This window comes from Apis mellifera, linkage group LG15 (genome assembly GCF_003254395.2).
Source record: "Apis mellifera strain DH4 linkage group LG15, Amel_HAv3.1, whole genome shotgun sequence".
Taxonomy (NCBI): Eukaryota; Metazoa; Arthropoda; class Insecta; order Hymenoptera; family Apidae; genus Apis; species Apis mellifera.
The window spans coordinates 9,060,887-9,079,621 of NC_037652.1; the positions used below are offsets into that span (position 1 = coordinate 9,060,887).

Genomic DNA, 18,735 nt, shown 5'->3' on the forward strand with positions numbered 1-18,735 from the left:
GAAAAATAAAACAAAAATATTTTTTTATATTAGATATCTCTCTAGATATGTATAATTTTTAAATTTAATATTATTTTGACATATATATGGATAAAATTGATTGTAAATTATGCTTTTTTTTTTTTTTTTTTGATAATTCAATCGTCTAATTGACATAAACAAGCTACTCCTCTTTTAATCCAATGAGATTCTTTGACTTTCGTCGGGAGCAAAATATATAGTACAAAGTTAGAAGAATGACCAGTAGTAGCTAAAACACCACGCCTTTCACTTGTTTTATATACAGGACAATGATACATGAATTCAATAATAAATTCAGCTTTTATACCAGGTTTCAACCATATTATAGGAAGAAGATCAAACATTACTTTCGGTTTGGACTCGTCGATTTCTTTTATCTCTCTATTCCATCTTGCTCCTTCCATATATAGACCCTAAAAATTCAAATAAGAATTTTTTAAAGATAGTTTCATATTTATATTTATGAATAAATTAATTTCCTTCAATACACAATAATACTATCATAAAAATTACATAATACTATTTGATTTTTATATTATTTCTTGAGAAAATTTAATACATAAGTTTCTTTCTGCACATTATTAATTTTAATATAGATATAAAAGTATATCGATCTCAAAGTATTCATCATATTCATAAATTCATCTTTGATAGTTCATCTTTTCTTTTTTCTTTTTTTTTCTTACAATTTTCAATTTTCAATTTTCAATTTTCAATTTTTTTTTTTATTAAATTATAATAATAAAAATCTTACCTTTATGTAAACGCCATAAGATGGTGAAACGTTGATATCAGTCTCAAACTCGGTTACTTCAAATTCAAAATCTAATTTATCAATTGGAATTTTATGTCTGCGGGCATAATTTTGTAAAGCACCGGTAAGAAAAGATTGCGTGAAAAAAAATCCGGATATCCAAAATACAATTGGTGCATCATAATCGATCCAATTTTGGAAAAAGTGTAATCTATCTATTAAGTCGTTGATATAACTTCCTAACGGTTTTAGAGAGGGATAAGACACTTTGTTCCAAGTAAGCGGCACTTTACCGATGCTCATACTCGAAAAAATTTCCTCCAATTCAAGGGACATCAAAGTTAATCCCTTAATGGCTTTTTGTACATCGGCCAATGTTGTTTTAATCGTATCAACAAGATGATTAAATTTAATAAGTTCCTGACGCAGAACCGTGTTCATGCTGTTTATATAGAGTACCGGATATTTTCTAGCTACCGCTATAATATCAAATTTTATCTCTAATTTCGATGAAATGTCATCGCATAAATTATAAACCATTTCGTCGACATCCCTTTCAACCCCGACGCCTGTAATATGCGGCTGCGTCAACAAAGCCCCTCTAAGCAATTGCAACGATTCGTGATTGTCTTTTGTTATGTCTGCATTTTCATGTAAACCAAATACTTCTGGTTGTTGAGTAATGGGTAGACTGCGAATGTAATCTAAACATCCGTGATGATCAGTATTTTCTGGTAAACGGTATATACAACTTGGTGAGAAACAATATCTGTAATTAAAAATATAAAAAGTTCGTATTAAGGTATATTAATTAAAGTTCGTTTAAAATTAAAATATATTTAAATGTAATTTACTGTGGATTGATAAGAACTTCCTCGTTGTAATATTCTCGCAATAACGTATTTAACAAACGTCTATCTTTATCATCGGTCACACGACCACCGTAATTGCATTCACCGGTTAGGTAAAGAAGTGCGTCAAACGGCACTTCTTCGTAATCGTCCAAAAATAGCTAATACGACGAAAGATAAAAAATTATAGAATAATTTTATTATTCAAAATGCAACCATTTGATGTATAAAATAATATTTTCTTGATTATTTATTCAATTAATTATTTTTAATTATTTTCTATGTAAAAAAGTTAATACTTGCACTATTATGATACTATACTATATCTCGTGTAAACTTACTTGCAATTGTAAAATACTAATGCGAAGATCTGATTCGTTGAATTCGTAAGGAATGTTCCAACCCAATGGTCCGAAATTACGCCTTTCTTGAATAACCGCATGAAAGACGCATAGAGCGAAAAGTAAGCTCCTCCAATGACTTATTTTCGTACAAAGATTGAAGAAAGTTGAATCCGATATTGGATCGTTCATATAACTCCTCAATAAATTACTCTTCAATCCTTTCGGCGGTTCGTTGGTCATTTTCACTGCATTTTGCAAAATGGAAATTGGAAAATCCTTGGATGGATAGCTGGTTAACCATAAACGGAATTTTTCGTGCGTATTCTCAGGTGTAATAACTTCGTCGCAAATCGCGTCCAATTCTTTCATCCAAGAGATTGCCAAGTGACAATTTTGAAGAACTACCCACTCCCCCGTTTGTATCCCTTTGTTTATCATGTTTATAGCTATAGGACCTTGGCCTTGTCCCAACGATATGGTCATTAAATGCTCTTTTGATATCCCATAATCTTCTGCGAATTTGATCAAACTCGCCATTGGATCGGATCCAGGGGAGAGGATAAAAATGAGGGGGCTCACGTTGGTGGAATCGTTGTAACACGCTTGAAGATTAAACGGAGGTGGTTCTATGAAAGAGCGATCCATGTTATACGCGACAAACAATCGCACGGCGACCACGATTTTATCCGGCCTCACGCATTTAAGTATGACCAACTTTCTCAAAGTCTCGGTCTCCTCGTGATACGGCGGTGGCAAAATCTCCTCTTGTGGATTAACCGAGTCGAAATAACGTTTCCATTTCGACGTTTGCGTCTCGAAAGACTCCTTCAATTTTTCAACGTTGGGCAAATTCGTCGCTCTGACCACATCGGCCCAAGATTTATCGCTTAACCAAGAAGGATCTGGATTCGGGTAAGGATTATCCAGAGTCACGTCACCCGCCAATAAAAATATGCAGAGATCTTCCTCGAGTTTGTCATCGGCCCGTAAAAGACCGATGCACAGAACGAAGGAAAATATCAATTTATCCTTTTCGAACAAGGAACGACACACGTTTCTGTATATACTAGCCGTGAAATACGTATTCAAGCTTTTTATTCGAATCTCGAGATCCTCACTGTGCTCGCTTTGGGCTATCGACATTTCGTACAGGTGAATGAACCACGGTAAAGAGTACTGGTACATGGGATCGATATTGGCCAATTCGGAGATGCAGAAAAACAAAACGGAGCCGTGCTCGGAAGCGGGTTTATACTTGCCACGAGCGAAATCGATTTCCAATGCCGTACTAGCCGCTATTTTTTGCTTAGCCTCGATCTCTTCGGCCAATCTCTTCGAGGTAGACAGGATCGTGATAGCCGTTTCATCTTCCAGGATATTCCCTTCCGACATGGACAAAACTTCTAATATCTTATTCTCTATCTCCTCCAATATACGTTTGTTATTTGCCTCTTCGACGATCAATTGATTCTTTCGCTCTTCGAGAATGGGCAATTCTCTGGCCACGACGATTCCCAACAACTGATCCTTAAGCCCTTGGGGAGTGATCATGAAATTTAACAACGTGACCTTCACCACTATTTCTGGCAGATAATGCGGATTTCTTAAACGCGTCGTAATGTAGAATCGAAAATCAGGATTGTACTCGATAACGTGTTCGCCAAATTTTATGTACAAAACGCCGCGCTCTTTATAAATGTTTTTCAGGAGGACAGGTTCCAATATCGCGTCTATCTCTTCGAAAATATTCTCCAATAAAACAGGTATGCCAATCTGTATAGCCGTGTCTACTATCTTCACGTAATTCGGATCGGACAGTTTAATCACCACCAGATTGTTCTCCCTCTCCATATTTTTCACCCATTTGTTCGCCTGGTTCTGGGGATCGATCATAAGCGGCCATCGATCCGCGTTCTTCACGATTATCGCGTTCTCCACGGAGAAATGATCGGCCGGTAAACCGAAAATTATCCACGCTCTGATCTCCACCGATTTGCCCAAAATATCGATTAGATCGTACTTATCTCTGCAAGGGATTCTCATCTGCACGCAAGACTTGTGCCATTCCTGGATTAATTTGTCGCGGTATTCTATGGTGAAAGCACCGAAATAAGCGATTACGCCTGACGATAACAACACGTCTCCGATAACGTTGTACAGGCTAGCGCCCAGCATAAGAGCCGTTTCTTGCCACCTATGTTTCTCCCCGCTTAAACCGCCCAACAATTTCTCAGCCCTCTCCAACTTTTTCATGCAGTAGTCGATTTGATCCTCGAGCTTCTTTTTCTCCTTCATGCATTCGACGAACTCGTCGTTCAACGCCTGCAATTTCTGAGTAACTTCGAGGAGCAACGCCCTCTTGGCGTTCAGGGCTTCCATTTGTTTGGCGAGAGCGGCCTCTGCCTCTGCCAGCATCACTTGCTTCGGCTTCACCACCTTGATCACACGATCGTAAACCTCGATCGCTCGCACCCATTTGCAAAGGCCCTCGCAAGCCGTGGAAACTTTCTTGATTGCCTCGGGTTGAAAGCTTCTGTCGTTTATAAATTTCTCCCGTATTATTTTCATGTACGCCGGCGGTATGTTATCCTTGTCGAAGTTCTTCAAGCTGTCGAGGAACTTCAAATCGCCCAATATCCTTATGGAAGCCGGCCAATAGTCCTCGACGACTCGGCCGGTCGCCGGGTCGGTAACCCTATCGGGTTTAACCCCTTTCAAAACGCAAATAGCCTCCATCACCAATCGTACGCCAGCAGGCGGTGCTTTCATGGCCCGCACGATACTGATATCCGCCGGTTTCAACGTGTCGAGCGCGGCTAATGCGGCTTCCAGGGCAGGCGTTGCCTCGGCCAGATCGCTCTCGCAATCGTCTTTTATAGCTTGAGCAGCGGCCGCAGCCTCGTTCGCCAGAGCCTCCTCAGCAGCTACAACCTCCTTTCTCGCCTCGATGTTGATCGTGTCCTGTTCGATCTTAATCATAAGCTGGTTGCTCAATTCCGACTGGGCCAGCAATTTCGGTTGCAACGCTTGCAGTTCCTCCTTCATCAATGCTATTTCCTTCGCCGCGAAATCCAACCTTTCCAATCCCATCTCGTATCTCCTTTGTTGCGCTGTGATCTCTTCTATCTTCCGATCGTACAACTGGCAAAACGATTTGATAAGCTGCAAGAAACTGGTCGGCGTCACGTAATACCTTCTGCCTTGAGTGTTAAAGTAATCCTCGCTGGCCAACGAGATACTCGTGTGGAACTTTTGAGACATGCTCACGCACTTTTCCCGTAGATCCATGGTAATATTCATGTTTTGTAACGAGACACGCGCCACCTTTTCCAAGGCGTCCTCGGGCCATATGGTGAACCAGTCGATGGTGCAACAATTAATCAACGAGGGGAACATTCTCAAACGATTTCGAAATTTGTCCCCTATCGGAGACATGGTTAGGATCAAGTGGAGACACTTCTTTATCCTCTCGAGGAACAAGTTGTAAAGGATCATGGGGGTGACCTCGATCTTCCTCCCCCCTATAGCGTGCATTATCGTCGACATTTTGTCCAGAATTTCAGCTTTCTCCTCGGTATCGTACAAATTTGGCACATCGGACGTGTTCAATATCATGTTTATATCTTCGACGAACAATTCATCCTTGATCTGATGATCGCCGAAAAGGAAACAGGTGGGTTTCCCGTCGCAACCCACGCGCAGCAACAAATTCTTCACGTCTTCCCTCCATTCCGAGAATTCGTAAGTGGTGGTAATTTCTATGTTGTACAACACGTACTCGATCATATAGGTGGCCAATTTGGCGCAAGAACTTCGCCCCGATCCGCCTATTCCTATCAAAAGGGCGTGGCCGTTCTCTTGCTGCAATATCCGTGATACTCGAGAAATGTGATCGATAGCGTATCTGAATAACACCAACGGCATCGGCGTTTTCGAGAGCATGTTGTATTCCGTTAGATAATATTCCATTTTTTGTTGCAAGTCGTACAAATCTTCCACCTCGTCGTACACTTTGGGCACGGCGTCGGGATCTATGTAATTGCCGAACATCAGATCCTGTATGTGAGAGCTTGTTACATCCTTCTCGTCCTTTCGCAACAGTCTGCTCAACACTTTCGCCAACGGTTGACGCAATTGGTCGTAACAAGTGAAGTGGACCATCGAGAACAATTTTTCCCGATCGGCCGTGTCTATTAGCCTGTCGTGGAAAACCCTGTATATTTCGTGGACCCACAGTCTAATCAATTTATCCGGATCCTTTATTCTGGCGCCCGGCACCAAGAGTATACCCTTGATGACGCGGCTGAAATCGCGCAAATTAAAAGTGTAATGGCTCTTTGCCGGCGTAGGTAGGAACGTTTGTATCGCTCCGAGGTAAATGTCCATCGTCGCGCTCACGACCATCCTACCCAATCTCGAGACCTCGGGTAAAAATCCTTTCGAGAAATGCGAGTCGAGAATCGAGAAGAATATCTTGTTCATTGTCACTTCCTCGAAAAAATCAATCCCGATTATTTGCATGTGTCGAAGCAATCTAGGAGTGACCACGTTCGAACCGCCTCCAGGCGGCAACATGGCGCAAATCAGAAACATATCCACCAGATACAACGTTGTCGTATCCTTCAGATTGTACCAATGGCCGTGATCTATCCACTGTCTGATGAGCTCGATAGGTGGCTGCGCCCCGTATATCTCTTTCATCGGCATGCTCAGATCATCGACGAACAACACGCACTTCTTCCCCATTTGGGGACCGTACACACCTTTCCTTCTACGATCCAACTTCGACATCACTATCTCCTGAGTCTGATTCGCTGTTGTACGAGCGCTCAAATTTATAATGTTCTCCAGGTATCTGTCTCTGGGCAGAAATTCCAAATAATTTAATACTATCACGGATTTCCCGGTGCCGGTCGGCCCGACGAATAATATAGGTATCGATCTGTGGAGAAGGTTTCTCATGAAGAAGTATTGGATCACCACCTCGCTCGTTGGCACGATCAACTCGGATTTTACGTCTGGTAACAGAGACTCCTGAAAAATATAAAAGTAGAAAATTTAGATTTATTGTTAGATTCGTAATATCGGTGTGAAAGGAAAGAAAAGAGGTTTGTTCATATTATGGTTGGCAACTAAGTAATTGCGGATTTCACTCATAGATGGCTTTAGTTGAATTTTTAGGTTTGTTATTTGATAGTTGGCAATTCAGCTGTCGATCGGTAAAAAAGTTTTTTGATCATTTGTGTAGTTTTCGTTCGGCGTTCGTTGAAAAATGGAAAATCAAAAGGAACATTATCGTCATATTTTGCTTTTTTATTTTCGCAAAGGGAAAAACGCATCGCAAGCTCAAGTTATGCGCTGTTTATGGCGACGAAGCCTTAAAAGAACGGCAGTGTCAAAATTGGTTTGACAAATTTCGTTCTGGTGATTTTTCACTCAAAGACGAAAAACGCTCTGGTCATCCAGTTGAAGTTGACGACGACCTAATCGAAGCAATAATCGATTCGGATCGTCACAGTACAACTCGTGAGATTGCAGAGAAGCTTCATGTATCGCATACATCCATTGAAAACCACTTAAAACAACTTGGCTATGTTCGAAAACTCGATACATGGGTTCCTCGCGAACTGAAAGAAAAGCATTTAACGCGACGCGTTAACAACTGCGATTTGCTAAAGAAACGTAATGAAAATGATCCATTTTTAAAACGACCGATAACTGGCGATGAAAAATGGGTTGTTTACAACGATATCGAGCGGAAAAGATGGTGGAGCAGGCCACGTGAACCAGCTCGAACAACATCAAAAGCTGGTATTCGTCGAAAGAAGGTTTTGTTATCAGTTTGGTGGGATTACGAAGGAATTGTCTATTTTGAACTCTTACCACCCAACCGAACGATCAATTCTGTTGTTTACATCGAACAACTAACGAAATTAAACAATGCGGTTGAAGAAAAGCGGCCCGAATTGACAAATCGAAAAGGTGTTGTATTCCATCGTGACGATGCAAGGCCACACATATCTTTGGTCACTCGGCAAAAATTATTAGAGCTTGGTTGGGATGTTTTGCCACATCCACCTTATAGTCCTGACCTTGCACCATCCGATTACTTTTTGTTTCGATCTTTACAAAACTCCTCGAACGGTAAAAATTTCAATAACGATGATGATATCAAATCGTACCTGATTCAGTTTTTTGCTAATAAAAACAACAAGTTTTATGAACGTGGGATTATGATGCTGTCTGAAAGATGGCAAAAGGTGATTGATCAAAATGGGCAACACATTACAGAATAAAGTTATTTAGTTCCATGAAAAAATTGTCTTTGATTTTCTAAAAAAAATCCGCAATTAGTTGCCAACCCAATATATGAAGTTATTATAAGTTAAGGTGTTCAATACCTGTAATATCGTGTCCATCCACGGTATCCAGGTTCCGTTATTTCTTTTATCGTATATCCAATCGTAAACGGTTCCTTTGTCAGGAAAGATCTGTTGTTTCGTTAATTTAAACGCCTTTGGTTTAGGATGTCTCTCGTCGTTTCCAAGCAATAATTTTCTTAAATAAACGTCGAAAAGTTTTCTACTGTCGCTCGTTAATGTTGGACACATCCCCCAAACCAGGCTGAATAATAAAACGCATTGAAGCCAAACCGTGCTAACTTGTACTTCCCCATCCAGCATTGTGGTGAAGAGTTTTGTAAAAGACTGTAAAATATTTATGATAAAAAATATATATATTTTTAAATAAACTTTAATCTAATATTAATTAACAATCAATAATAAATTAATAATTATATTTCTATTTACCAGAAACATATGAAGTTCAGACACTTCTACAAATATTTTGCAATATAAATGTATAAAAAACAAAACTGGCTTGGTTAACCATTCGATCAATTCTACGACCAATTCGTACTGCTCGATGAGTAACTTGTTCCTAAGATACGTTTTATACGAATTAAACAGGGCGTGCCAACCAAGCTCGGATGGCTCCATGTAAATCATGCCGCATCTGCTGACGGTAGCCGGCGAGGCATGCTCCAAATCAGCCGGCTCGAACATCATATTCATCTTGAGCGACATTTGAATGATCTCCCCGGACATGAGACAAAGTTTCCTATTATCGTCGAGAACCGTGTTCATACTTTCGATCCATACAGCGTCCACGGGACCGTCGAAAACTATCCACTTCCTGTCCACCGTTATGGATTGAGCAAACTCTCTAAAAATGTTGGCCAGAACGCCGTCGCTCCACTCGTGCGATATCGGATCGAAACTTCCGTAAAGCTGATCCAAAGTGATGGATTTCGGATTAATTATCTTGTAAATCGTTGGAAATTCTCTCATGGTGGCGCGCCTCCTGCCCGACAATTCGCCCAACGACTCGGCCAAAACTTGATACGCCTGCGTCTTTCCGCTTAACGTGTGGCCCACGATCATCAACCCGTGGCGCACCAACAGCATCTCGTATATTTGAAGTATTTTCTCCATGTACCAAGACGTAGCCTGAAGGTTACGCTTCTTCAAGATGATTATGATTATTTCTATCAATTCCTCGCGATGAGGAGGTGGTAGAATGGTATCCGGAAACAGATCCGTGTATATCCCGTTGAACAACGGGATATCTTGCGCCAAGAATTTCGGCAGATTGACGTCGATGATCGCTTGGAGAACCAAAATGGACTCGTTCTGTATCGGGTACTTCAACTTCAAGTTTCCAGCCGCGATTAAGACAGTTTTCACGGCTCGCATCCCGTAATCGTAATGATTCTGCGAGCTTAATTGTTCGGAGCATAACTTGTACGTGTGAACTATCTTCTCCGCAAGATTTTTCGCGTCTATGAAACCGAAAGAGTACAGGGTGATCTCCCCTATCATGGCGTAATCTGGAACCATCATCGCGACCGTACGGAAAAGGACTTTTAAATTGTCAGGCAATTCTTGGCGGCCTGCGTAACCTGGATTCATTGTTATGATGACGTAACAGGTAGGGTTCAGCTTTAACTCCGTACCTTCGAACACAAATTTCTCCAATTTTGCGCTTATAGCCATCTGAATGGTCAGAATTTGTTGAGCGATCACCGAGAGGACTTCCAAGTCTATCCTGTTAAACTCATCGAAACAGGACCATGCTCCCGACTGGGCGAGGCCCTTGAAAAATTTACCCATCGCTTGGAAATCAAGCCCCTCCGAGCAATTGAAGACCACGCATTGCTTGGCAACCGCTTTGGCAAGATCTTTCGCCGTCTCTGTTTTACCGGTCCCCGCTGGACCTTCAGGCGAACCGCCCAGATTCAACTTCAAAGCGCTCATCAAAGTTCTGTAACACCGGTCGGTCAATGGCGTTATGACGAGCCTCGATGTATTGCCAAGATACTCGAACGCGTAGTCCACCGTGGTTGTGATCATCGAAACGATAATGTTATCATCCACCCAGTAATATCTCAACTGAGATATCCAATCAAAGTCCATAATGTTGATCACTCTCTTGTCAATGAGCAATTGAACCACATCCCGCGCGTGAACGTCTATCACGATTAGAGCGTTTATCGTTATCCTGGAGCCAGGGTCCAGTTTACCTCTGACTATAGTAACAGTTTTCTCAATTTGATGATTGCACTGGTCCAAATATTCCTCGGTGTTGCGATTCTCGAACGATTCGCAAACTTCGCTGGTCCAATGTATCTGGCTGCAACAGATGACGATTTGCCCCGGCCAAGCGAATATCCACTCCTCTCTGGCGGTTTCGAAATACGCGATGATACTTTCCTCGGCAATATCTCGGAGAGAGGCTTTCATCAGTTCCTCGACTTGGCACAACCATCTCTCCACCATCCCTTTAGCATCAGCCGGATAAATCTTTCCACTGAGAGGGACGTATTCGTCCTCGGCCGACAACATTCCGATAATTTCTTCCTCTTTGGTAAATCGCAATTTGCTGATACCTTCGAAGCATTTCCTCAAATGAGGCTGCACCCTTTGTGGATCCTTGGTCTCGGACAGTATCTCCAACAGTTCGTCGTTCGACAGGAAGAAAAATCTCGGGAAGAACAAACGTTTCTTCTCGAGATACTCGTTCAAACCTTTCTGTATCTCGTCCAGTAACGAGTTACACAACATTAATTCTTGCAATATGTTGGGCATGTCGGTGACTTTGAGCACGTAAGCGTGCTCGTACGCGTACGCCGTTATTTTACGCCAAATCTTGTCCATTCTACGAAAATTCTTCGATTCCGTCGGCATTTGGCGCACGATATCCTCGCTGCTGAATATAGGCTCCAAGTACATCCAAGTTGCCTGGCACGTTAACCATTGATCGATGATGTCCTGCATCAGCAACAATTTGTTCTCCCAAATTTGCATCTCCTCCTCGAAAGCTTTTATGAAGGGGGAACTTCTCATAGTTTGAGCTTTCAGAATATGATCGTCCAACAATTGATGAATATCATCAATGGCGGTCAATATGAAGACACCGGTTTCGCGATACGGTACGAATTTAAATTCAATCTCTGCCCATTCTTCCTTCATCTTCTTCAAACTTTGTTGAAGCGTGTACTCCTTGATAGCGGCCGAAGCTATCTCTTCGAGTTTAGCTATGTGAAGCAACAGGCCCAAGTCCACCATGTCCGAGAGGCTGCTCACAGGTGTCAGTATTATATCCACGTGTATTATTTGGCTTATTAAATTCCAATGACGATCTTGTAACCCGGGAGTGCATATGATTTGCAAAAGTGGGATAAACTGCTTGAATTTGTCAACTTTTGCACGGACCATTTCGGCAATTTTTCGCGCGCCGGGGATATCGGCAAGAATACGAATCAATTTGTACAACGTACGCCAAATAGCGTCAGTTTCGTCCTTGATATCGTCCGCGTCGAGGTTGAAAAACGGCCCGTAGAACCATTTGTCGTAATTCTTGTGGAAATTTAACGCTATGTGCCAAAGCGTATCGAGGGCGTTAACCAACATCGACATTATCGGGATTACCAAATACGGGCTTAACTCCATGTCCAATAGTCCCTCCTCCTCGTTGATCTCTTCCACTTCCTTCCTGATTTCCTCCATTCCTTGGGAAAGGCGTTCGACCTCTTCGACCGCGATTTCCATTTCATCTATGGTCAACACGGGCGGATCCTTCCGTTTAAATTGATCGATCGCCAATTGCATCTCCCGTATTTTCTGATCAAAATTATCCCTCTTTATGCGCAACACTTCCTCCAGATAATCCTTCCTCATGTTTAATCTCGTGCTCGCTAATTCCATCACGATATCCATTTCTTTCGGCCACGTGATAGTACGGGAATTCAAATAGATATCTTCATCTGTGAGCGGATGATAATCGAAAAGGAATAATATCAATTCTATGGAACGTAATAATTTTCTCTTCAAATTGAACATTGTCGTATCCCGGCTCTCGCACAAGTAATTGTACAACTCGACGACATCCCTTGTTTTCTCGGGCATTTGCGAAATATTCTCCGCTATCACGTCAAAAGCGGAACACAATTCCCGATTATTCGATCGTAATTCGTTCGCAAAGAAATCGCAGATTTGCATACGAAGATCGTAAAGAATTTGTCTTAAAGTGTCATTCACGATGATACAGTCAATCTCTATCATGTTCAAAGGGATCTAAAAATGAAACGCATAAATGGGGAAAAAACGTCGACGAAATGTTATCGTTAAAATATACGTTTGTCGTTTGTATCAATGTATTTTTTTTTACCTTGTTTCGAAAAATACAAATTTCTTGTCTAAGCTCATCATATCCTTTTATTTTTTGTTCAAATTCGTGTAAAAATGGAATGGGTTCGTGCGCAAAAAAATTATCCAAAGCTATTTTAGCATGACCAGCAACTAAATATAATAAATGTTTATAACATTTTAGATAAAGGTCAGGACCGCTGATATGAGCAGTAACAACATCTAGCACGTCATTAATTATTTTTAAAACCTGTGATATTTTTTAATATTTTTAATGTCAGTCGCTTTGATCGAAAATGAAAAATTGTTTATAACTTTTTATAAAATAATTTTTCGAGTTATTTAAATTTTTATTTCTTTATTTGCGAATATTATCTTAATTAGTTTAAAATTAGTTTTTTTCATTATCGTATATGTTTTTTGTAAAGAAAAAATTTTATCTATGTATCAAATCAACTCAAACGATCATTCTTTTCATTCTTGTGTCATTCTTGATCATCTTATCTTTCTTAATAGAGAAAAAAAAATAAAAAATTTATCCGAATTAACATTTTTATACATTTTATAAGAAAATATGATTCATCATATAAAAATATTAAAGTTAATAAATAATATTTCATTTACCGATTCTTCATATCGTGATACAGAGAATAAAAATTCCCTTTTTTCCAATTCCGGAAACAAAATACATTCAATTTTTGGAATCAATGTTCCAACTTTTAAAATTTTATCAAAACAATGTGACATTATTACGATTACTTCTAAAACACTCGGTTTACAATTTAATAAAAAACTACCAAGTTTTGGTACTACCGATATTGTTATAAAAGGAATTCTAAAATGTAACTGTAATGAACATTACGTATATACATACATTATTGATATATATTACGATAATAAATTACATACTTGTAAAACATAAGATCTTTGTAATCACCCTCAAAATAATTTCCACTTTTATATTCCATGAAAAAATCTCTGATATTATTTAATGTTTTCATTATCATCATTCGTAATTGTTTAGATAAAAGAGAATTTACACTTCTAAAATATTTTTCTATCAATACTGTGGATGCGTTGTAATGTTTTTCAAAAAAACAAGACCAAGCGTATTTTTTTTCTAAAAAAAGTTCAGCAACATCGGCTAACCAATATTTAATGAGATAATTTATAGTTTTTTCACATAATAAACTTATTTTCGGTAATATTTCATTTGCTGGAATAGGAAAAGTTCCCAGATCTTGAAGATCTACTATCGTTAATTCATAATATCTGAAAAAAAAAATAAATGTTTTAAAAACTAAATATTTCACATATTGATTTTCAAGCTAATAATTATTTAAATATTTCAAGTTATAATTATTTAAATATTTTCATTAAAATAATTATAATATTACCATTTTTATGCTTGTGTGTAAACCGATACTTACACTTTTTTTCGAAACCGATTTTAAAAAATATTACATTATAAATGTAATGTAAAACTATCATTAATTTGTACGATAATTACGTGTAAACAAAAAAATGAACCAAAAATATTGGATTATTATTATTATATTATGCTTTTAATATCTAAGTATTGTTCCATTATATTTTTACGTTTTATTATATTTTTCCTTATATTGATTTTCGCGCTATTTTTTATATTATTCAATGAAATACTTGCAATACTTACTTGATAAAATATAAATTTTGAACATTTCTCAATATTTCATTTCCAATAAATAAATTATAATACATTAAATGACTTGCCATCACTTTAGATTGATGCCACGGAACAGGTGCTCGTATGACTATTGGATATTCTTCCTGTATGGATTTTATAAGAAATTGTTTATAAGTATCAATAATTTCTGTTTCTAATTCAGTCATTAAATCATCAAATCTGTAAAAAAAAATTTCATCAAAATTTATCATTATGTATAGAAATAAAAATAATTAAAATTTTGATAAACAAACTTTGCTAATTTTCGCAATCTACCGGTAATATATTTTCTTGCTTCCACAAAATGGATATTATCATAATAATCTAAATCACTATCACTAATACAATAGTTTTTAAAACATATTGGTTTATCGATTTGATATTCTTCTACAAATTCCATTTTTTTCTTTTTAATTTCTTTCAATATTTCTTCTATTCGTTCTTCCACAGATTTCGGAATTTCGGCTTCAATTATTTGAAACATCTGCAAATATAATTCTATAATATCATTCTATAATATTAATATAATATCTTTAATTATAAAAATAATGCTTTTTTTCCGTTTTTTTTTTTTAATATTTAATAAATTCTAATTTATTTTTAAAACTACTTGCTTAATCATGTTATTTATATTTGTAAAAACAAAGTAAAATAAATTATGCTATTCTTACTTTACACTCTATTGGAAAAGAAATAAAATAATTTCTCGTTTATTAAGAATTTTATGCAAATGTATTTAAAATGTATATACATATATATATATCTTACTATTGTTATATCGAGCGAATTATAAATAGTTTTCTAAAGATTGAATATTAGATTGCTAATTTAATTTTATGTAGTTTCCTTTATTTTACTTTTATAAACTTCGAATACAAATTTAAAACATTAAAAATAACTGATTTACATTGATTCGTTTCTTTCTTAAGATTTGTATTTATATATAGTACAAAATATGTATTATGGCGGATATATCTGGATTTTGAACTTGAAAGAAGAGGTTGGCGAGATAATTCTTTCTTTTAACTGTTATCATTTAGATAAAAAAGTTTTCGAATTTCACGATTAGGATCAATAGTAAATATAACGAATATAAATATAACTAAAAAAAATCTATGAATCTTATGTAATCTAAAAGTTGTAAGAGCACAAATGAGATTGCTTTATTTATATTATCAATTTTTATATACATAAATAATTATTTAAGATTTTTTGCTAATGATATATGTATGAATATTATTTCTCTTAATTGTATAATATATTGTGATAAATATGATTACAATATAGATTTTTTTCAAGTTAATATATAAGTAAAAATTGAAATTACATTACCTTTTCTTTTGCTAATATTTTTTTCTTTTTTATTTTTTTGATCTTACATTTTTTAAGTGTTTTAGTATAATCCTTTTGACTTTTTTCCCACAACCATGTATCATCTGCCAATTCTTTTAAACTAATGATATTTGATGCAGGCTTTGCAATTGTAACAACTGTTTCTTTTTGCACATTTTTATATTTTTTAATGTATTTTGTTGTTGAATTAGTAAACTTCTGTTCAAAAATAAATAAATCGTATTATTAATATTATTTTTCAATATTTTATTTTTATATATTATATTATATAATAATATGATATAATAATAAAATGTTTATTTTTATTTTTATTATATATATATATTTTTTTATTTATATATATACTATTATATATATAACTATTATATATATACTATTATATATATTATATATATAACATATATATATACTATATATAAACATATATATATAATTTAATATAATTCATATATAGTTATTAGTTATTAAATTTCAATGATATTTAAAAGTCATTATTTTGTTTTTTTTTTCTTATCATTTTACAAATGAGTTTTTTTATACATAAATACATAAAATTTATAAATTATATTACTATATAACTATCATAAATTTATAGTTTGATATAAAATTTATACAAAAATAATAAATTTCAATTTTTAATTATTTCTTTCAAATTTTAATTTTCATAAAATATAATATAATTATTTAATTCTACTTTATTTCATATTAATAATCATTTAATTTTAAAAAACATTAAATTTTATTAATTTGATATTAGATAAAAATCATTTGTTTTTATATACATTTTTAATAAATACTATAAATATTATAAATACTATAAATATATAATATATAAGATCATAATTAAAGATTTATAAAGATATTATGAATATATAATACATAAATAAAAATTACATACATATATTGAATATTTCATCAATATATTTAAATTTAAAAATATTAAAATAATATGCATAGAATTAAAAAAAAAATAAGTTATTTATGTAAAACTTATCATTTATTATTATTTATTAATTGACATTTATTTGTATACACATTTATATTAATTTTATTGTGAAATATATGAAAAAAAACTATTATTTTTTAACTATTATACATTACCTCCATTGAAATAAATGTATGTTAAATGTATATCTTGTATGAGGAAACTCTGAATTGTAAATAAGAATGTAGCTATGGTAACCATGATAAATATTAAAATTTGTGCTAACATTACTTTGAAATTATAATATAAATATATATTATTTTATATATATATAAAATAAATATAATATAATATAAATATAATAGAAAACAAATTATTTCCAAAAAAAAAAAAAAAGAGGATAATAATAATGGAAAAATAAAAAACTAAGCATTATTATTAAAATAATAATTAATAAAAGTATATGTAGTACACTTTGAATATTTATATAAATATAGATTTTATTTATAATAAATATAATAAATGAAATAATGTCTACTTACATAAAGATTTACATTAATATTAAATAATTTTATAATATATATTCTGCAAATATTTAAATAAATATTTTCTACAAAATGATATTTTTATTCTTTTATTTCCATGTCGATATTAAAAAAATCATTTGTTTCATTTTATAAAAAAAAAATTAATTTATCGACAAATCTTATAGTACTTAATAATATTTTATAATGAATAAAGTCTTTTAATTTAAAATTTATAATATGAGATAAACATATATTTATGTATAAATTATTTTATTATTATATAAATTACATTCATATTATTTTACATATACATATACATTATTATATTTGTACCTATCTATTATAAAAATCTAACATTGAAAATTAAATATAATTATATATATATAAATTAATGTAGTATACTCAATTTTAATAATTCATTATCAAATTTTGATATAAAAATTTAGAATTCCAAAACTAATAAAAGTTACTTATATATTAATGTATATATTTATATATATAATAAATTATAATTAAACTGGAGCCTTCTTAGCTGTCACAGGTATTCAATGAACTTATATATTCCAGAAATTACTTATTGTTACCTATCTCCAATTTATGAATTTGTGAAACAATAATGATATAGTAAGACCAATAAAATGAAATATTATGATAATATATGATACATATATATATATATATATATATATATATATAAGATAGTACTTTAAACTTATATTATTAGCTTTAAAAATTTAGTTTAAAATTAATTTGAAATTTAATATAAAAATTTTATTGTATTATAAAATTAAGATATATATTATAATTTTATAATTTGTATTATAAAATTAATTTAAAAAGTAATAAAAATGTTAAAATTGTATAATCATTAAATTTATGATACAAATGTGTAGATGCAATTTTAAATATTAAAATATAATAAATGAAAGAAGACTTTGACATAAAATTGTGTACTTCTTTTGTCTAAGCATATGTAGAACTTTTTTTATAAACATATAGCAATTAATTTATTGTAAAATTATGATATGTATATATTAATTATTTATGACTCGTAATTTTTGAATCTAAAATGAATTTAGATTTTTTACAAAAAATTGAATGATTTATATATTATACATGAATACATATTAATAAATAAATAGTATTAATTTTTTAATCATGTCATTATCATTTGGACAAATTAATAAACTAACAGATCAAATATTTTACAAACAGATACAATCAAATCAAAAATTAATCGAATTGTCGAAATAGCATCTATTTCTACTCAAAAAGAATATTACTACACTACTGTGACTACAGTAGCAAAAGAGAAATTATTCAAAAATTAGAAAAAAATGTAATAATTGACAAACTTGTTATAGAATATGGTCTTCATAGAAGAACCAACAACGATATCGAAAAAATATGGAGTCACTTCGGAAAGTTTCGAAAAATTCAAGAAATTTGATTAAAAAAAGATCGTGTACTTATACATGAAAATACAAATATCCGATTATTTGAATGGATTTTGAAAAGACAAATGAAAGAAAATATTTTTAGCGACAAT

General features: G+C 34.0%; 1 protein-coding gene across 2 annotated transcripts; it reads right to left on the reverse strand.

Moving 5' to 3' along the window:
• Positions 1 to 113: 113 nt before the first annotated feature.
• Positions 114 to 18,623, reverse strand: LOC412230 (dynein heavy chain 3, axonemal). Of its 2 annotated transcripts, XM_026445382.1 has the most exons (13): positions 18,542 to 18,623; positions 15,714 to 15,932; positions 14,636 to 14,865; positions 14,352 to 14,561; positions 13,586 to 13,948; positions 13,301 to 13,511; positions 12,699 to 12,926; positions 8,780 to 12,604; positions 8,372 to 8,677; positions 1,968 to 7,004; positions 1,630 to 1,787; positions 776 to 1,544; positions 114 to 434 (listed from the first exon to the last, which is right to left on the reverse strand). In XM_026445382.1, the coding sequence occupies exons 3-13, from the start codon at positions 14,863 to 14,865 to the stop codon at positions 138 to 140; spliced, it is 11,634 nt and encodes a 3,877-aa protein (XP_026301167.1). In that variant the 5' UTR covers positions 15,714 to 15,932; positions 18,542 to 18,623; the 3' UTR covers positions 114 to 137. The 2 variants fall into 2 exon arrangements, with proteins under 2 accessions (XP_026301167.1, XP_026301168.1); XM_026445383.1 differs by lacking the exons at positions 15,714 to 15,932; positions 18,542 to 18,623 and having other exon boundaries at positions 138 to 434; positions 14,658 to 14,794.
• Positions 18,624 to 18,735: the final 112 nt, after the last annotated feature.

Excerpts from the sequence above, each read along its gene's own strand:
- LOC412230 (XM_026445382.1), bottom strand. The coding sequence starts at position 14,865 with ATGTTTCAAATAATTGAAGCCGAAATTCCGAAATCTGTGGAAGAACGA. Across the intron at positions 14,562-14,635 it reads AGATTGCGAAAATTAGCAAA|ATTTGATGATTTAATGACTG; the intron begins GTTTGTTTATCA and ends TTTTTTTTACAG. Across the intron at positions 435-775 it reads CTTATGGCGTTTACATAAAG|GGTCTATATATGGAAGGAGC; the intron begins GTAAGATTTTTA and ends TTGAATTTTTAG.